This window comes from Alosa sapidissima, chromosome 6, assembly GCF_018492685.1.
Source record: "Alosa sapidissima isolate fAloSap1 chromosome 6, fAloSap1.pri, whole genome shotgun sequence".
Classification (NCBI taxonomy): Eukaryota; Metazoa; Chordata; class Actinopteri; order Clupeiformes; family Clupeidae; genus Alosa; species Alosa sapidissima.
In genome coordinates this window covers 37266415-37288517 of record NC_055962.1, presented here as the reverse complement: position 1 = coordinate 37288517, position 22103 = coordinate 37266415, and the positions used below count along the sequence as shown (strand labels likewise).

The following is a 22103-nucleotide window of genomic DNA, read 5'->3' as shown; positions in this document are numbered from 1 at the left end:
GGGAAATCTAAATAATTTGCTATTTCAAACATCTGTGTGAATACCTGTTTTAAAATAACTGTTTCAGTTCAGAGTTTTAGATTAAATCCAAACCATTTCTGTCAAACATCTGATAAACATTGTCATCTACAGCTATTTCCTTCAACTTAAATTATAACGCCAGACAATTAATGTAAATGTCTATGTTGATAGAATACTGTTAGAAATAAAAACTACCCTTGCATCGCATTGCAATAGTTATACTTTGTTCCCTGAAGTTGGTAGTAGGCATATAAGCAACGGCAGCAGCGGACTCATATTACCTAGGATTTTACTAGGTATTATGGTGGGTTTTCAGGATGTGAAGGGATGTAATCATGGGTTTCATAAAGTACTGGGGGTACCAGGATGAGAGGATCTCCTCCTTACATGGTTAAGGGAGAGGGGGTGTTATCAAGCTGGTGAGAACTGGACAGGACAGGGATGAGGAGGCCACTGTGCCTTACGAGTTAGGGCCTGTCTAGCTAGGAAGAGAATAAGATAAGGCCTTATTTCACCAAACTAGAAGGAACCAGAAAAACTTAGGGTTACACTATTTTGCATATGTTACCTATGCATTACATAGGTTTGCATATAGTTTTATGCATGATGGGAAGATGGTTTCCACCAATGTAAGCGACCCTGCTTGGTACTGATTGGTGAAGGGTGTTGAGGGAGAGGGGGTGAGAGGGTGGCACTTCTCAAGGGCTGAGGAGTATAAAATATAGTGTACAGTATAGCCATCTGTAGGGAAAGCCTGGAAAATCCAGACCCTGGTAATCTAGAAAGATTAAGGGTCTGGCCACGAACAATGTAATGGCCCAACTCGAGGGGCAGCACCAAGCATGTATTTGAAAATCTCACTGCACGCAATTGGATAACACTAGACCAATGTTTACTCCACTCCAATGGATCGATCCCAGATGGATTAGTGAAGCTAGGCGGAACGAAATTCATCTGCCGAGAGTCAGTTTAGTCTCATCATCCATTGCAGTGAAATGGAAAATAATGAATCAAGACAGTACTGAGCACAACTAAATACTGATATTCATCCCAGGGGAAAATATTGCTTCTTACAACAGTCTCATCTTTCAGAAACAAAATTTAGAAAATGAACTGCTATCCTAATACTTTGTGTCCCTTAATGTGCTTTGTAAGAAATTATAAGGTGGCTTGTAACAAATTCGTATTTAATTATATTATTTATATCTACCGTCAAAATCTTCCAAAATATTTAGATATTATTTTTTGCCCACCCCTAACTTCAACTGAACAGATAACAACGGACATGCCACATTACTAACATCAAAACTGGAAGACAATGCTAGACTTCAGGGTCACAGAAATTGCCAGGAGAAAGTGGACAACACCTTGTCCATGAAGGGAAAAATAGCAAGGGCCACAGTTAACAGTCATACTAACTTATAACCATAGCCCCCCCTCACACACACTCATAACCATAGCCCCCCCCCCAACTCTCCTCCCATCCACACACACACTCATAGCCATAGCCCCCCCCCCCCTCCTTATGCCCTCACACACTCTCATAGCCATAGCCCCCCCCCCTCCTTATGCCCTCACACACACTCAAAGCCCCCCCTCCTTATGCCCTCACACACACTCATAGCCATAGCCCCCCCCCCCCCCCCCCCTCCTTATGCCCTCACACACACTCAAAGCCCCCCCTCCTTATGCCCTCACACACACTCATAGCCATAGCCCCCCCCCCCTCCTTATGCCCTCACACACACTCATAGCCATAGCCCCCCCCATCCTTATGCCATTACACACTCATAGCCATAGCCCCCCCCCCTCCTTATGCCCTCACACACTCATAGCCATAGCCCCCCCCTCTCCTCATCCCCACACACACACACTCATAGCCATAGCCCCCCCCCCCTCCTTATGCCCACACACACACTCATAGCCATAGCCCCCCCCCTCCTTATGCCCACACACACACACTCCTTCTCTCTCTCTGTCTTTTCTCCGCCCATGTACGCTATGTCAGACGTCAGACCTCTTCTGATTGGCCATATGAGGTGAGAACACAGGAAATGGAGAGATTAAAAGATTAGGCTCACAAAGCTCAGAGTCAGTCAGCATCAGCACAACATGGAGATTCCTTCAGCATTTCAGCTGCTCGGTGAGTGACATCTGTGTGTGTGTGTGTGTGTGTGTGTGTGTTTCCCTTCCAAAGACATTATTGTAAACATGAGTAACTTCAGTGTTATGATCAAAGATAAGCCTTGTTTCTCTAAGCAGTTGGCTTCTGTCTCATTGGTCTTCTGTTCACCCTCTGTAATATATTCAGAAGATGAGACCATCTAACAAAATATGCTCCTCACCTCCTTGTGAAAGATGAGACCATCTAACAAAATATGCTCCTCAACTCCTTTGTGCAGATTCTGTTGTTCTGTAGACTTGACTGTATCTGTATTTTAATGAGTGTGTCTGGATATAGGGTGAGACTGTTGTGTTGTAGACTTGACTGTATCTGTATTTTAATGAGTGTGTCTGGATATAGGGTGAGACTGTTGTGCTGTAGACTTGACTGTATCTGTATTTTAATGAGTGTGTCTGGATATAGGGTGAGACTGTTGTGCTGTAGACTTGACTGTATCTGTATTTTAATGAGTGTGTCTGGATATAGGGTGAGACTGTTGTTCTGTAGAGTTGACTAATGTATTTGTATCTGTATTTTAATGAGTGTGTCTGGATATAGGGTGAGACTGTTGTGCTGTAGACTTGACTGTATCTGTATTTTAATGAGTGTGTCTGGATATAGGGTGAGACTGTTGTGCTGTAGACTTGACTGTATCTGTATTTTAATGAGTGTGTCTGGATATAGGGTGAGACTGTTGTTCTGTAGAGTTGACTAATGTATTTGTATCTGTATTTTAATGAGTGTGTCTGGATATAGGGTGAGACTGTTGTGCTGTAGACTTGACTGTATCTGTATTTTAATGAGTGTGTCTGGATATAGGGTGAGACTGTTGTGCTGTAGACTTGACTGTATCTGTATTTTAATGAGTGTGTCTGGATATAGGGTGAGACTGTTGTTCTGTAGAGTTGACTAATGTATTTGTATCTGTATTTTAATGAGTGTGTCTGGACTACTAGAGTTGACTGTAGAGTTGACTGTTGTATCTGTATCTTAATGAGTGTGTCTGGATATAGGGTGAGACTGTTGCAAATCATCCAAAATATTTGATGTGCCAGAATAGGGCAGTGTGTTTGGTCTCTGGTCAGAATAGGGCAGCAGAGTGTTCAGGCTGGTCAGAATGTGGCAGCAGAGTGTTTGGTCTCTGGTCAGAATGTGGCAGCAGAGTGTCCAGGCTGGTCAGAATGTGGCAGCATACGTATAAGTATAAATATATATGCTCTTTTGATCCCATGAGGGAAATTTGGTCTCTGCATTTTCCCAATCAGTGAATTAGTGAAACACACTCAGCACACAGTGAACACACAGTGAGGTGAAGCACACACTAATCCTGGCGCAGTGAGCTGCCTGCAACAACAGCGGCGCTCGGGGAGCATTGAGGGGTTAGGTGCCTTGCTCAAGGGCACTTCAGCCGTGCCTACTGGTCGGGGTTCAAACCGGCAACCGGCAACTTTTGACTATCCAAAAGCAACAGTGGAGACACTTTCATGTGTGGCACCTCGGTAGTGATATAGCGTAACTGTAATCAGATATAATATATGACATAAGGATCACTAATATTACTTACAGGTAGCATAAACCACAATGTGCAGTTTATGCTGTGTGTGCGGTCATTGCCAATGTGTGCCTGGAATGCCAAGTATTTCACTGTAATGCTGTTGCAGAGAGGAGCACACATTTAATATGTATTTTATTATTATTTATAATAATTATTCATTTGTTATTAAATAATGTTGTGCCCCCTTACTGATTAATGGACACCATGAAATGTTCATGACATTTGTACTGTATATGTAACAAAAACTAAATGTTATTTTTTTCATTTCTATGTTTGATGCAGTGCTCATCGGACTTCTTCAGTATAGCTACACAACAAGTATGTATTCACTTCTTTGTTTATTTGTGAGTGAAACTCTGTTCTGTTACTGTGCTTGATAACCCCAGTGAAATGCTGGCTGCTCTGTTGGTGTTTTTTGCCCCTAAAAGCTGCTCTGTTGGTGATTTTGTTTCTGATTGTAAATAATCTTGGAAAGATTATTTTAGAAGATATGTTGAGTCTGATTATGTCAATTGATGCTGGACATGTTTCGTATTTTATGTGGAAAACAACTGTGATAAATCAGTCGGAGAAAGCAAGCATGCTGGTAAACAGTAACACTAGTAATCAGATTAATGTATCAAAGTTAGTAATAAGATTAACGTAATGCCGTTTGGCAAATGGAATAATTCCAGAGAGCTCATTGATGTTTCATTTTATTGTCACCGAAGTAATAAATAACATCTGGTATTTTTGTGGATTTGTTATGATTTGTATTGGCTACTGACAGTCAGCAGGCATGTAAGCGAGTTGAGGAAACTACTGTCCATTGGAAACGTTTAATGAGGAGACACAGCACTCAAAGGATCTCCCATAGAAATGTATGGCGTTAGTTTGAAACACAAAGATGACAGTCGTCTACACATATACCGCCCCTTTCGCCACCAAAAGTAGACATGTGAATACATTGTGCCAATCATGTGGTGTGTTGCGAACACATTGTGCCGATCATGTGATCTCACATCTGGAGCGAGGTTGGTGTCGTAAAGCCTTGCGCACACACAGCTCTGCCCGATATAGGACTTTGCTTAAAGTAGGGGAGAGCCAGGACAGTTCAAACATATTTAACCTACATCTGTCCAGTTTGAACCAAACTGTTCAGAAATTATTTCAGCAAAAGTGGGACATGTGTAATGTTTTATCCGCCCTATTATAGAGTTCAAACATACAGTTTACGCCATATCAACTTCCCTCAATTTCAATATTTTTCAACACATTATGATTGGTTCTTCCAAAAGGTTTTAGATAGATTGCTGCTGGGCTAAATGTCTTAAGCCACCCTTACACCAGAAGACTTTGACAAGATTTGGGTAAGATTCTTGAAAGATTGTAGTCTTTTGAGGTAAAACGTGCATAGTGCACGTCACGTTATCTGTCATTGATTTGGGCTACAGCGTAAAACTTTATCTAGATTTATCTAACTAGTTTATCAGGTGACCAGTCGGCAAAAATGCTTGTTTGGTGCTGAATGAGACATTTTACTGCACAACAAAATTATTACATGTTGGGCTTAGAGGGCAAACTGTAAGATTTTGCTTGATCTGTATGTTACCTGGCTGATGGGGCCATGCGCGGATCTACGGGGTGGCAAAGGGTGGCAACTGCCACCCCTGGGACACAGTCTTGCCACCCCTGTTGCCACCCCATTTATAAATCAGATAATATTTTTTTAAGTATATTTTATGTTCATACATGTTGGACTGTGAGAAGGTGTGAAACCCGCACCAAACTCCTCTCAAACAGAAATCGCCGATTTAGAATCCCCCGCCCCCTCACAATGGTTTCACCCATCACCATCAGCGCAGTGACCCCCGTGAAATTTCACCATTGGCAGCAGATTTCACAGTGCATGCAACTATGTGTCAACTGTCTGTAGGCCTACAACGAAGTGGTAAGTTTGACCACCAAGTCGAAAAAGTCCATAATCAGACCCATGGTCAGTCCATCAGTTAACCCGGCAACAACCTCACTGTTAGGCTACGTCATTTACATCCGCAAGACTTTGTCTCATCGAATTTTTTGATGATGGTCAGGTCAGATAATAAGGGCATGCTCATGCGTAGCTTAACGTTTAAAGTCTATTTGTGTGTGTCGCTAGTTTATAACATTTGATTGTAGCCTAAATACTGCTGTCAATGTCAACCCATACACGTGATGATTCAACACGGGTTCTCAAAATTGTCATGCATCCACTTTCCCAGCATCTATGACTATCCAAATTTGGTCGACATGTCAAATCAAACTAGAATATCTAATCGGTGTCAAGCTGGTGGCGGTTGCGTTTTTTTTACCCTTTCTTTTCATATATAGTGTGAATCAATCTACACAAGTAAAAGTAGCCTACAGTTACATGACTGAAATTCTACTCAATCACAATAAGTAAAAGTAGCCTACTATTTTCAAACAAACCCTACTCAGAGTAGGCTACTAGTCTAGACGTTTGAAAGCACATCACATATGAAGCGTTGTGCATGAGATGTAATTGCTTAGATTCCAGTTAAATCTTCCAGTTTCATTGGGTGATAGATTTCAATAATTTGCTGGTACTGTAGATGAACCAACAAGCTGAGGCCAGCACAGGAGTTTGTGTCCTCAAGAAATTAACATGTTGCTTGTTCACTCGTGTTTGAGGTCGTTTTAATAGGATATTTATAAAGGTACTTTAATACAGTATACATGTACTTCCTTATTCACCACTTTGTGAGTGAGTGAGTAGCCTAAATTGTGAATGGCAAAACGTAACATTTGGCACTAAAGATCAGGGACTGAGGGAGACTGATTTCCATTTAGGTTCGTTCTGAGCAAAAACATTATTTGATATCATAATATTATAATATCTATATAATATTAGGTCTTAAAAATAATAGCCTAACTTAAAGGCACAGAAAATGTCCTTGCTTTAAGCCTTGCAATAGCCTAACCTATGTATGGTGCTACCAACTGCATGACAGGCCTATAAATATTTGCCTAGTGTCTCTGGTATCTTATTTCACAAATTGTTTCAGTAATTTAGACTACATACTTGGAAAAGGCAGTTAGATAGTGTTGGATATTAATATTCTTTTTTTTATCTACCGATGGCTTATTTTGTATGACTAAATTTGTCCATATTCCCTCAAAACTCACTAGAAGACATCATTTGAGGGGTCATGTTTTAAAAATACCCCCAAATCATCAGAATCTTGTTTCAATCCATATAACCTAAATCTATTTATGGCTTATTTTATAAATGTATCCATATTCCCTCAAAACTAACTAGAAGAAATCATTTGAGGGGTCATTTTTTAAAAGAATTATCTGGGGGAACATACCTCCAAACCCCCCTAGAATTGCTTTTTGACACTGTATAATTTAAGTACAGACTACACAGACTGTATAGTGATTACACAGAGAAAGAAATTCAAATATTAAGACCCACATCATCCAAAACGCCAGCTACATCTCCGATTTGCCTCCCACCTCGTGTAATGTAGTGTAGAGAACAAAACATATTCAATGAAATCCGTAGAATTTTAAGTTTTGAATAATGTCCATGGCCCCCCTCCAGGAACCTCATGCCACCCCTTCGCCACCCCAGGAAAAAATCTCTAGATCCGCCCCTGGATGGGGCACGGGAGAAGCAGCCTGTCAGCGACCATGCCTGCTATCTGAAGACGCTTACTGAACTGTTATGGTGCTGCGCATCTGGCGTGCCCTGCGCGCGACCGCGCGAGTTCACGTGACAAAGGAAGAGAGATAGGCTGGTCGGGTGTGCGCAAGGAGGTGACTCATTTCGGGGCATTGTTTCAGTCGTTTTTAATGGCTCAGGTTTTCAAAAGATCATTTCAAAACCGACCTCAGTAAAATCTTAATAATATTAATAATTAAAAAAAAAAAAAAAAAACAAGTTTCAAAAGGGCATTTTCGTAGCCTGGCAGGCCATCCTATATCATTGAAATGTATAGTCTGGCATCGAACCATTCACCTCGCTTAATCCAAGGGGCGGGCAGAGAATTGTCTTTCAAACTGCCTAGGCATGCAATAGGCCAGCGCTACGACCATATCCGTATCCGGTCGGCAAAACGGCAAATACATCCTTCTTCGAAAGGAATGACTTAAGTGCATTGTGTTTCTCAACTTTCAAAGAAAAGCACAAGTCCAACTTCTCCAAAGTTGACGCCAACGCCGATTCAAACAACCGCTCTTCGTTCGCCATAGCTACCTTCCTTGTTGTTCACCGTCGCAGGACTGTCGTTATCCTGTTAAGCCCGCCTTAAGACTCTCAAACAAAATAGAGCGCTGTGATTGGATGAGGTCCACGGCGTCAGCCAATAGAAATCCCTATGGTTTGATACTAGACGTACAGGCTGAGCAAATTAATTTGCCGCCGCTAGGGTGCGTCTAGATTTCTAGGCTAGCATTTTCGTTGATAAAGGGCAAACTTCCTAGTGCTTTAGCACCACCTAGTGTCTATTTATGCACGCCTATGCCCACAGCCCACCAGTTCCATACGAAAACTTGATCCCCTAACTAACATCTTTCTTAAACTGTTTTTCCATGTCGCACCACCTTAAATTATAGCATAAACAGAGATCAGAGATCAAGGACAGGGCAAATGAAACTGAAATGACGGAGAAGTTTAACTACAGTAGCTTTAACATTAGGCAGTTGTATTGGTCTATAATGTAGGCCTACATTCAGGCCAACTGCAACAGAAAGTGACGTCATGTCAAGTGATATCAAGTGAACATGCCAATGCACAAGGCTGTTTACCATCCATTTGGGCCTAGACTGGAGCAGAGTTGCGTTCTGCATGCCGTTCATTCTCGTTAATAAATTCTCTGACGGTAGGCTAGTATATTTTTGTATATTTTGCTTACACAGGCAGTGCAGATTTTACGTAGACCTAGGTCACTAAGGGTTCCTATGCAAAGGGAAAAGACCCTGCCCTGAGGTAGAAGCTGAAAGACTTATAGGAACTGCGGTTAGAGTAACCTAATAATCTCCAAATCCGTCCTGTCCGACCTTCGGAAAAAAGGGTTATAGGAACTTTATGCAGCAAAAACCGTAAGGCCTAGGAATGTGAAACTTGATAATGTGGTCCCAGACCTCGATCTCTACTCAGACCCCAAACCATGAGGTACTGCACTGATAGGTGGTGCTAACCATGAGGTACTGCACTGATGGGTGGTGCTAACCATGAGGTACTGCACTGATAGGTGGCGCTATAATAACTCTACTCAGACCCCAAACCATAAGGTACTGCACTGATGGGTGGTGCTAACCATGAGGTACTGCACTGATGGGTGGCCCTGTAATAATCATCTCTACTCAGACCCCAAACCATGAGGTACTGCACTGATAGGTGGTGCTATAATAATCAATTTGAAAAAATGCTCATACTTCAAGCCCAGCCCAGTACAGTAATAACAGCAGTTAATGTATAGCCCAGCCCAGTAATAACAGCAGTTAATGTATAGCCCAGTAATAACAGCAGTTAATGTACAGCCCAGTAATAACAGCAGTTAATGTATAGCCCAGTAATAACAGCAGTTAATGTATAGCCCAGTAATAACAGCAGTTAATGTATAGCCCAGTAATAACAGCAGTTAATGTATAGCCCAGCCCAGTAATAACAGCAGTTAATGTACAGCCCAGTAATAACAGCAGTTAATGTATAGCCCAGCCCAGTAATAACAGCAGTTAATGTATAGCCCAGCCCAGTAATAACAGCAGTTAATGTATAGCCCAGTAATAACAGCAGTTAATGTATAGCCCAGTAATAACAGCAGTTAATGTATAGCCCAGTACAGTAATAACAGCAGTTAATGTATAGCCCAGTAATAACAGCAGTTAATGTATAGCCCAGTAATAACAGCAGTTAATGTATAGCCCAGTAATAACAGCAGTTAATGTATAGCCCAGTACAGTAATAACAGCAGTTAATGTACAGCCCAGTAATAACAGCAGTTAATGTATAGCCCAGTACAGTAATAACAGCAGTTAATGTATAGCCCAGTAATAACAGCAGTTAATGTATAGCCCAGTAATAACAGCAGTTAATGTATAGCCCAGTAATAACAGCAGTTAATGTATAGCCCAGTAATAACAGCAGTTAATGTATAGCCCAGTAATAACAGCAGTTAATGTATAGCCCAGTAATAACAGCAGTTAATGTACAGCCCAGTAATAACAGCAGTTAATGTATAGCCCAGTAATAACAGCAGTTAATGTACAGCCCAGCCCAGTAATAACAGCAGTTAATGTATAGCCCAGCCCAGTAATAACAGCAGTTAATGTATAGCCCAGTAATAACAGCAGTTAATGTATAGCCCAGCCCAGTAATAACAGCAGTTAATGTATAGCCCAGTAATAACAGCAGTTAATGTACAGCCCAGTAATAACAGCAGTTAATGTATAGCCCAGCCCAGTAATAACAGCAGTTAATGTATAGCCCAGCCCAGTAATAACAGCAGTTAATGTATAGCCCAGTAATAACAGCAGTTAATGTACAGCCCAGCCCAGTAATAACAGCAGTTAATGTATAGCCCAGTAATAACAGCAGTTAATGTACAGCCCAGCCCAGTAATAACAGCAGTTAATGTACAGCCCAGTAATAACAGCAGTTAATGTATAGCCCAGTAATAACAGCAGTTAATGTATAGCCCAGTAATAACAGCAGTTAATGTATAGCCCAGTAATAACAGCAGTTAATGTATAGCCCAGCCCAGTAATAACAGCAGTTAATGTATAGCCCAGTAATAACAGCAGTTAATGTATAGCCCAGTAATAACAGCAGTTAATGTATAGCCCAGTAATAACAGCAGTTAATGTATAGCCCAGTAATAACAGCAGTTAATGTATAGCCCAGTAATAACAGCAGTTAATGTATAGCCCAGTAATAACAGCAGTTAATGTATAGCCCAGTAATAACAGCAGTTAATGTATAGCCCAGTAATAACAGCAGTTAATGTATAGCCCAGTAATAACAGCAGTTAATGTATAGCCCAGTAATAACAGCAGTTAATGTATAGCCCAGCCCAGTAATAACAGCAGTTAATGTATAGCCCAGTAATAACAGCAGTTAATGTATAGCCCAGTAATAACAGCAGTTAATGTATAGCCCAGTAATAACAGCAGTTAATGTATAGCCCAGCCCAGTAATAACAGCAGTTAATGTATAGCCCAGTAATAACAGCAGTTAATGTACAGCCCAGTAATAACAGCAGTTAATGTATAGCCCAGCCCAGTAATAACAGCAGTTAATGTATAGCCCAGTAATAACAGCAGTTAATGTATAGCCCAGCCCAGTAATAACAGCAGTTAATGTATAGCCCAGTAATAACAGCAGTTAATGTATAGCCCAGTAATAACAGCAGTTAATGTATAGCCCAGTAATAACAGCAGTTAATGTATAGCCCAGTAATAACAGCAGTTAATGTATAGCCCAGCCCAGTAATAACAGCAGTTAATGTACAGCCCAGTAATAACAGCAGTTAATGTATAGCCCAGTACAGTAATAACAGCAGTTAATGTATAGCCCAGTAATAACAGCAGTTAATGTATAGCCCAGTAATAACAGCAGTTAATGTATAGCCCAGTAATAACAGCAGTTAATGTATAGCCCAGTAATAACAGCAGTTAATGTATAGCCCAGTAATAACAGCAGTTAATGTATAGCCCAGTAATAACAGCAGTTAATGTATAGCCCAGCCCAGTAATAACAGCAGTTAATGTATAGCCCAGTAATAACAGCAGTTAATGTACAGCCCAGTAATAACAGCAGTTAATGTATAGCCCAGTAATAACAGCAGTTAATGTATAGCCCAGCCCAGTAATAACAGCAGTTAATGTATAGCCCAGTAATAACAGCAGTTAATGTATAGCCCAGTACAGTAATAACAGCAGTTAATGTACAGCCCAGTAATAACAGCAGTTAATGTATAGCCCAGTAATAACAGCAGTTAATGTATAGCCCAGTAATAACAGCAGTTAATGTATAGCCCAGTAATAACAGCAGTTAATGTATAGCCCAGTAATAACAGCAGTTAATGTATAGCCCAGTAATAACAGCAGTTAATGTATAGCCCAGTAATAACAGCAGTTAATGTATAGCCCAGTAATAACAGCAGTTAATGTATAGCCCAGTAATAACAGCAGTTAATGTATAGCCCAGCCCAGTAATAACAGCAGTTAATGTATAGCCCAGTAATAACAGCAGTTAATGTATAGCCCAGTAATAACAGCAGTTAATGTATAGCCCAGTAATAACAGCAGTTAATGTATAGCCCAGTAATAACAGCAGTTAATGTATAGCCCAGTAATAACAGCAGTTAATGTATAGCCCAGTAATAACAGCAGTTAATGTATAGCCCAGTAATAACAGCAGTTAATGTATAGCCCAGTAATAACAGCAGTTAATGTATAGCCCAGCCCAGTAATAACAGCAGTTAATGTATAGCCCAGTAATAACAGCAGTTAATGTATAGCCCAGTAATAACAGCAGTTAATGTATAGCCCAGTAATAACAGCAGTTAATGTATAGCCCAGTAATAACAGCAGTTAATGTATAGCCCAGCCCAGTAATAACAGCAGTTAATGTATAGCCCAGTAATAACAGCAGTTAATGTATAGCCCAGCCCAGTAATAACAGCAGTTAATGTATAGCCCAGTAATAACAGCAGTTAATGTATAGCCCAGCCCAGTAATAACAGCAGTTAATGTATAGCCCAGTAATAACAGCAGTTAATGTATAGCCCAGTAATAACAGCAGTTAATGTATAGCCCAGCCCAGTAATAACAGCAGTTAATGTACAGCCCAGTACAGTAATAACAGCAGTTAATGTATAGCCCAGTAATAACAGCAGTTAATGTATAGCCCAGTAATAACAGCAGTTAATGTATAGCCCAGTAATAACAGCAGTTAATGTACAGCCCAGTAATAACAGCAGTTAATGTATAGCCCAGCCCAGTAATAACAGCAGTTAATGTATAGCCCAGTAATAACAGCAGTTAATGTATAGCCCAGCCCAGTAATAACAGCAGTTAATGTATAGCCCAGTAATAACAGCAGTTAATGTATAGCCCAGTAATAACAGCAGTTAATGTATAGCCCAGTAATAACAGCAGTTAATGTATAGCCCAGCCCAGTAATAACAGCAGTTAATGTATAGCCCAGTAATAACAGCAGTTAATGTATAGCCCAGTAATAACAGCAGTTAATGTACAGCCCAGTAATAACAGCAGTTAATGTATAGCCCAGTAATAACAGCAGTTAATGTATAGCCCAGTAATAACAGCAGTTAATGTATAGCCCAGTAATAACAGCAGTTAATGTATAGCCCAGCCCAGTAATAACAGCAGTTAATGTATAGCCCAGTAATAACAGCAGTTAATGTATAGCCCAGCCCAGTAATAACAGCAGTTAATGTATAGCCCAGTAATAACAGCAGTTAATGTACAGCCCAGTAATAACAGCAGTTAATGTATAGCCCAGTAATAACAGCAGTTAATGTACAGCCCAGTAATAACACCAGTTAATGTATAGCCCAGCCCAGTAATAACAGCAGTTAATGTATAGCCCAGTAATAACAGCAGTTAATGTATAGCCCAGTAATAACAGCAGTTAATGTATAGCCCAGTAATAACAGCAGTTAATGTATAGCCCAGCCCAGTAATAACAGCAGTTAATGTATAGCCCAGTAATAACAGCAGTTAATGTATAGCCCAGTAATAACAGCAGTTAATGTATAGCCCAGCCCAGTAATAACAGCAGTTAATGTATAGCCCAGCCCAGTAATAACAGCAGTTAATGTATAGCCCAGTAATAACAGCAGTTAATGTATAGCCCAGTAATAACAGCAGTTAATGTATAGCCCAGCCCAGTAATAACAGCAGTTAATGTATAGCCCAGTAATAACAGCAGTTAATGTATAGCCCAGTAATAACAGCAGTTAATGTATAGCCCAGTAATAACAGCAGTTAATGTATAGCCCAGTAATAGCAGCAGTTAATGTATAGCCCAGTAAGTAAGGAATAACGGCCGCCGAGGTGTCCTATATGTGTATAAAATGTGTATATAAAGCCTAGTCAGCAGTAACTGGTAAAATCTCAACATAATGTAATAACACTGTTGTGGTCTTTACTGTTTATTGTTTGTCATCTGACTGACTCTCTGTACTCTGTAGGTTGTGGCCCTCCCCCTCAGGTGGAGCACACCAAGCCGATAGAACAGACCGTGTTTCCAGTGAACCACACAATGCGTTACGAGTGTGAACATGGTTTTAAGAGGAAAGCGGGAACATCAAGCCTGATCAAATGCAAAACAACAGGCTGGGAATCCAAACTCAATCTGACTTGTATCGGTAAGACACTGATCTGTAGGCACCACAGTAGTGACTGATGAAGTTTAATGTTGTTGTATTGTTCTGTGCTAGTGGACATTGTCGCTAGCCTGATATCATCAAAAGGCGTATAATGACATTAGCGTATGAGCCTGATATCATCAAAAGGCGTATAATGACATTAGCGTATGAGCCTGATATCATCAAATGGCGTAGAAGCCTGATATCATCAAAAGGCGTATAATGACATTAGCGTATGAGCCTGATATCATCAAATGGCGTATAAGCCTGACATCATCACATGGCGTATAATGACGTTAGCGTATAAGCCTGATATCATCAAATGGCGTATAATGACGTTAGCGTATCATAAGTCATTTAGCGTGTCATACAACACATTTTTCACGTTTCACTTCTCAATATGTTTACATTATTGTGCATTGTCTCAAAGAATCCAGAAACGGAAGGTACCGAGCAGAGAGTAAAACGAAGATTCCAAATCGGGGAAAGGAGGTGAGATGAGTGGCTTTGCCCACAACAATTTCATATTATGATGTGTATATTTGCAAATCTGATTTGATTAGAAAAAAATAGAACGCCATATATTACCCTGTGCCATATTTTTGGTGCCTCATGTGGTTTATTCACACTTTTCTGGCTTACTATTGCCTAAACATGGCTATCTTCTGTGATTGCCGCTAGCATAATCATTTTGCTAGCAATTGAGCAAAGCATTCTAAAGTTGATTTAACATTAAATATTATGCCAATGGGCAAGACTGTCAATTCAGAACACTTGTAATTGATCTAAAGTAGGCTACATGTACATGCATCTGTAAAAACGCTGTTGTCAATGTAAATTAGCATCGTCATACGTGGGGGCATATTAGGGGGCAGCCGTGGTCTACTGGTTAGCGCTTCGGACCAGTAGGCACGGCTGAAGTGCCCTTGAGCAAGGCACCTAACCCCTCACTGCTCCCCGAGCGCCGCTGTTGTTGCAGACAGCTCACTGCGCCGGGATTAGTGTGTGCTTCACCTCACTGTGTGTTGACTGTGTTTCACTAATTCACGGATTGGGATAAATGCAGACACCAAATTTCAAAAGGGATCAAAAGAGTATATATACTTATACAGCTAACTGACACTGGGGATCAGGGGCAGAGTGGCAATCAGGACGATCGGGAGTTTTCCTGGTGGGCCGGCCGAGGTGCGGGCCGGCCCACAGAACTTCTAGCGTGGCCCTGCGTTGTAGGCTACATGAGACATACTTATAAACTTTTCCGCGAAAATCTCAAAGATTTACACAAGTTATATTAAGTCCAACCAATATTTATACCACTCACTGTCTGTATGTTATTCATGGTTACCCTGCACACTCATCTCTACCATGCTGATTTATGTGAAGACTAGCCTTAATTTTTTATCTTAATTCATTTTTGTCTTATTCAGGCGTTACAGAACTTTTAATGGTCACAAATTAAAAAAAAATACAATTTAATTTGTTTGTTTGTTCTTAAATTAACGCAGGCCTAGGCTAGAATGGAGCAAAGCCTCCTGGGAATGGGGAATGAGTTTCTGGTTTATCCAATGAACAGATTGCAGGTCAAGTCTATTTACAGAAGTGTAGGGGGATAAATGAGCGGCCCCTTGTCTAATGGCATGACCCTACAGGCGATAAAGTTCGAGGAAAACTGTTACTGTCTATAGGAAAACTACAGGATTTTTGACAGTTGATGGATTTGCGTGGTTGCTTGCTTGCTGTTTTACACATAGATGGAAGGCAGAGAGAAAGGTTAGGAGCTAAAGCATTGACGTTATTGCTAGGCAGAAACTAGCACAAGCTAGTCTTATGTTGATATGTGACTAATTAATGGGCCACTCAGGCTGATAAGTGGTTTGTGGAACTCGTTGGAACTATCTATATGTAAGCCTTTATAGGCCTACTTTAATCTACCTATTGAAAGTGCCTGGTTTTTCAATTATTCAATTCCATGTGTTATTAGGTTGACATTGTCTGTGGCTAGGCCTTTTTTAAATTTATACGGGCAACTATTGGAGTGCTATGATACCCAGCTTGAAATTCCCATCCACCCACAAAGCTGTTTTTATACTGCACTTAAACATCTAGTTCCTTACACATTTATTGAAAGTGCCTGGTTTGTGGTTGATAGGCTTGTTGTATTGCATTAGCACTACAGTTCCTTTCTCCAAATGTAGCCTATACGTAGCCAATTTTAAATTGACATATATTTTGTTTGTGCTATTGATGTGTGCGTGTTTGAAGGGGGGGGGTGGGTGTTGGGAGGGGAAGGGGGGCCGGTGCCTTCAGAATTTTCCCGGTGGATTTTAGTGCCCCACTCCGCCCCTGTTGGGGGTTATCAGACAGGTTTGTGTAATCCAATTTAATCTGCAGATGAATGTGATACAATAGATTTGCTAGCTAAAACGCATCTTATGGTTTAAATGAGGTATAAAACAATTGTAAGCGACTCTAAAACAAGAGTTCTCCAGATATTAGATATTCATAAGTTATAATATTGAATTTGTTTAATCTGATTAAGAGAGGTGTTAATTCAAGAGAGACGTTCAATGTGTGTATAACCTATAACAAAATGAATTGATGATGATGATAACAATAATAATAATAATAATAATAACAGTAGGCCACTCCCCTACTGTCCCATGGCACTCAACCCAGTAGCAGTAGGAGCAAAAACTATTCTGTACTGTTGTTGGTGACATGCCTACTGTCTCCTTTACTGTCCTGCCCCACTCACCTACTGTCCTGCACCACTCACCTACTGTCCTGCACCACTCACCTACTGTCCTGCACCACTCACCTACTGTCCTGCACCACTCACCTACTGTCCTGCACCACTCACCTACTGTCCTGCACCACTCACCTACTGTCTGGCTCCACTCACCACTCACCTACTGTCCTGCACCACTCACCTACTGTCCTGCACCACTCACCTACTGTCCTGCACCACTCACCTACTGTCCTGCACCACTCACCTACTGTCCTGCCCCACTCACCTACTGTCCTGCCCCACTCACCTACTGTCCTGCCCCACTCACCTACTGTCCTGCCCCACTCACCTACTGTCCTGCCCCACTCACCACTCACCTACTGTCCTGCACCACTCACCTACTGTCCTGCCCCACTCACCACTCACCTACTGTCCTGCACCACTCACCTACTGTCCTGCCCCACTCACCTACTGTCCTGCACCATTCACCTACTGTCCTGCACCACTCACCTACTGTCCTGCACCACTCACCACTCACCTACTGTCCTGCACCACTCACCACTCACCTACTGTCCTGCACCATTCACCTACTGTCCTGCACCACTCACCTACTGTCCTGCACCACTCACCTACTGTCCTGCACCACTCACCTACTGTCCTGCACCACTCACCTACTGTCCTGCACCACTCACCTACTGTCCTGCACCACTCACCTACTGTCCTGCACCACTCACCTACTGTCCTGCACCACTCACCTACTGTCCTGCACCACTCACCTACTGTCCTGCACCACTCACCTACTGTCCTGCACCACTCACCTACTGTCCTGCACCACTCACCTACTGTCCTGCACCATTCACCTACTGACAGTGACATGGGACAGTGAGTGAGTAGTACAGGACAGTGAGTGAGTAGTACAGGACAGCGGTGCGGGACAGTGAGTGAGTAGTACAGGACAATGGTGCAGGACAGTTGGCAAGTGGCACAAGACAGTAGCTGAGTGCAGCAAGGCAGTAGACGTGTCACGGGACAGTGACGCAGGACAGTAGGCGAGTGTCACGGGACAGTGGCGCAGGACAGTAGGCGAGTGTCACAGGACAGTGGCGCAGGACAGTAGGCGAGTGTCACAGTGACGCAGGACAGTAGGCGAGTGTCACGGGACAGTGGCGCAGGACAGTAGGCGAGTGTCACAGTGCAGGACAGTAGGCGAGTGTCACGGGACAGTGGCGCAGGACAGTAGGCGAGTGTCACAGTGGCGCAGGACAGTAGGCGAGTGTCACGGGACAGTGACGCAGGACAGTAGGCGAGTGTCACGGGACAGTGGCACAGGACAGTAGGCGAGTGTCACAGTGCAGGACAGTAGGCGAGTGTCACGGGACAGTGGCGCAGGACAGTAGGCGAGTGTCACAGTGGCGCAGGACAGTAGGCGAGTGTCACGGGACAGTGACGCAGGACAGTAGGCGAGTGTCACGGGACAGTGGCGCAGGACAGTAGGCGAGTGTCACGGGACAGTGGCGCAGGACAGTAGGCGAGTGTCACAGTGGCGCAGGACAGTAGGCGAGTATCACTGGACAGTGGCGCAGGACAGTTGGCGAGTGTCACGGGACAGCATACGAGTCAGTTCCTTACGAGACAGCACTGTGCGTGTACTGTATAACTCAAATAGTGTGAGAAAACAGTATTAGACTTGTGTTTGTACATGCAGTCACATATCTTGATGGACTTTTATAGACTTGATGGACTTTTATAGACCCCTTTCTTACACACCGCGAAATACACTAATTAACTGGGAATTTAGTGGGATGGCCATGTGTGATAATGCACTGGACTCACTAAAGTTGACATGAGGTTTTTGAATTACACATACAGTAGCCAGCGGTGTCTCGTAAGTAACCAAGTAGTGTTGCATAGCTCCTGTAAAATTGACAAAATCAGACTCAACATATCTGCTCAATTACAAATTCAACAACCTGAACTTCCAGCAACAAACAGAGGGAAACTAAACTTGATGTCAGAGTTCAGCTTGATAGACTACGAAACACTTGAAAAAACGGTACAGAATCTCAGCTCTTCCACATGTGTCTTAGACACTCTGCCTACCAATTTCTTCAAAACTGTTTTTCACCTCATAGCGGCGGATGTCCTTCAAATTGTAAATGTATCACTGCTGTCTGGCACTTTTCTAAGTTACTGAAAACAGCTGTTGTAAAGCCACTTCTCAAGAAGAATAACCTGGATGCCTCCATGCTAAACAATTACAGGCCCATATCCAATCTACCTTTTATTGGCAAAATTATAGAAAAAGTAGTCTTTAATCAATTAACCACCTTCCTAACATCAAATGGGTATTTTGATTACTTTCAGTCTGGTTTTCGGGCAAATCACAGCACTGAAACAGCTCTCATTAAAGTTTCCAATGACATACGCCTCAACACAGATTCAGGTAAAACATCAGTCCTAGTGCTACTGGACCTTAGTGCAGCATTTGACACTGTTGATCACAATATTTTACTACACAGACTAGAACACTGGGTTGGATTTACAGGCATAGTTATCAGCGTCCTTGACCTGTGGTGTTCCCCAGGGGTCGATCTTGGGGCCACTATTATTCAACCTCTATATGCTCCCACTTGGACAAATCATTCAAAATAATTTGATTTCATATCATAGCTATGCAGATGACACACAAATTTACTTAGCTCTATCACCAAACGACTATGGTCCTCTTGAATCTATGTGTCAGTGTATAGAAAAAATCAACACCTGGATGTCTCAAAATTTTCTTCAGCTGAACAAAGAAAAAACGGAAGTAATTATATTTGGTAAAAATGAGGAAAGACTTAGGGTTGCCACTCTCCTTGACACAAAAGGGTTGAAGGCAAAGGATACTGTTAAAAATCTTGGTGTATTAATTGACAGTGATCTAAATTTCAACAGCCACATGAAAGCGATAACTAAATCAGCTTTTTACCACCTCAAAAATATTGCCAAACTCAGAGGGCTGATGTCAAAACATGACTTAGAAAAACTCATTCATGCATTTATCTCCAGCAGGGTTGATTACTGCAATGGACTGTTCACAGGCCTTCCTAAAAAGACTATTAAACAGCTTCAGGTGATACAAAATGCAGCAGCTAGGACTCTAACAAAAACTAAAAGAATTGACCACATTACTCCAATTCTTAAGTCCTTGCACTGGCTTCCAGTAAGTCACAGAATTGACTTTAAAGCACTATTGCTTGTTTATAAATCAGTAAATGGAGCAGGACCAAAATACTTGTCAAACATGCTTCAGCAGTACACACCTTCTCGTCCTCTCAGGTCCCAGGTGAAAAACCTGCTAGTAAAACCTACAGTTAGAACTAAACATGGTGAAGCAGCTTTTAGCTGCTATGCGGCTCAGCTGTGGAACCAACTTTCGGATGACATTAAAAAGGCCCCAACTGTAGCCAGTTTTAAATCTAGACTTAAGACCAAACTGTTCTCAGATGCTTTCTGCTAACTGTGCCGAGTTACAAATTCTGAATCTGCCTTGATAATTATTCTACTTTGTCTTTTATTACTTTTTTTTTACTACTTTTGCCTTTGTTTTTGCTTACTAATTACTCTTTATTTTTAAATGATTTTACCTTGTGTTTTATGTTTTCTTTTTATTATGATCTTTACCTTTTAACTATTCTTTGACTATATTGCCCTTCTATGCTTTTATTTGTTATTATTGTTTTGTTTTGTTTATGTAAAGCACATTGAATGACCTCTGTGTATGAAATGTGCTATATAAATAAACTTGACTTGACTTGACTTGACTTGTAGCCATTTTCTTACTATGTTAAGAGGTCAAAAGAGCGGTTTGAAGAGTTACTCCCTTAGGCTAGCTTTGTAGCTTGCCTGGTTTCTCGCTTTTTTAAACACTCGGTGACCCTAGGAAAACAGAACTACAGTAGGTGTTAAAAAAATGTGCAGAATTGTCCTTTAACAACCGGATTACCAAATCTCATGTACACTTTCGTTTCTGTTTTCAGTGACATCTGCATAAGACTGCCCAATGCAACAACCCTGGCGGGCCTTCCTTGTCTCCCCCTGGTGGCGGCTGTGCGCCTGTTTGTTCACAGTGTCTCCCTGTGTGGCACAGGTGACCCGACCAGGTGTGTCTGATTGGCCAGGGATTGATGGGGCTATGAAAGGCCCCATTCTCCTCCTCCTGGGATTTTTTACCTATTTTTTTGTTTGTTTTATATCCCTAGACTGACTTTGCACCACATGTTTGGTTGTCTATCATTACACTGACCTGCAGCACACTTTTGCATTCTTTATTCTTATTTATTATTATTATTATTATTATTATGCTTTAATAAACTGACTTTATTATTATTGAAATCTGCATGTGGAGTCCCCTTCATGTATCATGTCTAGAGAAGAGGTCTGTTCAGTCCCATTTGTGCGCCTGTTTCTTTAAAAATATAAGGCATCAAAAGTTGGCCTGTTGGACTTTTGGAATGACACGTTTTGTATAATAGTCATGCAAAAATATGTTTAATAGTTTTTTTTAATTTTCATACAAATACAGAAATACAGAAGATAGCAACAAAGGACAAATTATTGAAAAGATTCGATGTGTTTACAGCCAGGTGGGGAATGTGTGTAAAGGGTAGCTGAGGTAGGGGGTGGATTAGTGAACAGGTGGGGTATGTGTGTAAAGGGTAGCTGAGGTAGGGGGTGGATTAGTGAACAGGTGGGGTATGTGTGTAAAGGGAAGCTGAGGTAGGGGGTGGATTAGTGAACAGGTGGGGTATGTGTGTAAAGGGAAGCTGAGGTAGGGGGTGGATTAGTGAACAGGTGGGGTATGTGTATAGCTGAGGTAGGGGGTGGATTAGTGAACAGGTGGAGTATGTGTAAAGCTGAGGTAGGGGGTGGATTAGTGAACAGGCCTAGACCAGAGTCAAGAGGGTGCAGAAGCCTCCAAAACTCTGTGGCATGTAGGTGAGCATTGCCCTTTCACTGTGCAAGATGCACAAATCAGCACAGAACTGCACTCTAGTGCATTTGAAACATCTATACCTACTGTTCTTACATCAGTATGTCTGTTCTACTCTATGATACTGTTTAAATTGTCCCTTGGAGATAAATAAAGGGTTTGAATTGAATTGAAATGTCCACTGCTGAGTCCACTTCCGTGAGACACTCAGGAAGTCAAAAGCTAGCACACACACCCCCATCCTCATTAATGGGACCGAGGTGGAGCCTGTCACCAGC

General features: G+C 41.7%; 1 protein-coding gene across 2 annotated transcripts; it reads left to right on the top strand.

Annotated features, from left to right (window-relative positions):
* The first annotated feature begins 2078 nt into the window (after window positions 1-2078).
* Window positions 2079-21227, top strand: LOC121711733 (interleukin-15 receptor subunit alpha-like). Of its 2 annotated transcripts, XM_042095561.1 has the most exons (5): window positions 2079-2164; window positions 4023-4058; window positions 13946-14122; window positions 14553-14614; window positions 20873-21227. In XM_042095561.1, the coding sequence occupies exons 1-5, from the start codon at window positions 2134-2136 to the stop codon at window positions 20873-20875; spliced, it is 309 nt and encodes a 102-aa protein (XP_041951495.1). In that variant the 5' UTR covers window positions 2079-2133; the 3' UTR covers window positions 20876-21227. The 2 variants fall into 2 exon arrangements, with proteins under 2 accessions (XP_041951495.1, XP_041951496.1); XM_042095562.1 differs by lacking the exons at window positions 2079-2164; window positions 4023-4058 and adding an exon at window positions 5231-5670.
* The last annotated feature ends 876 nt before the right edge of the window (window positions 21228-22103 follow it).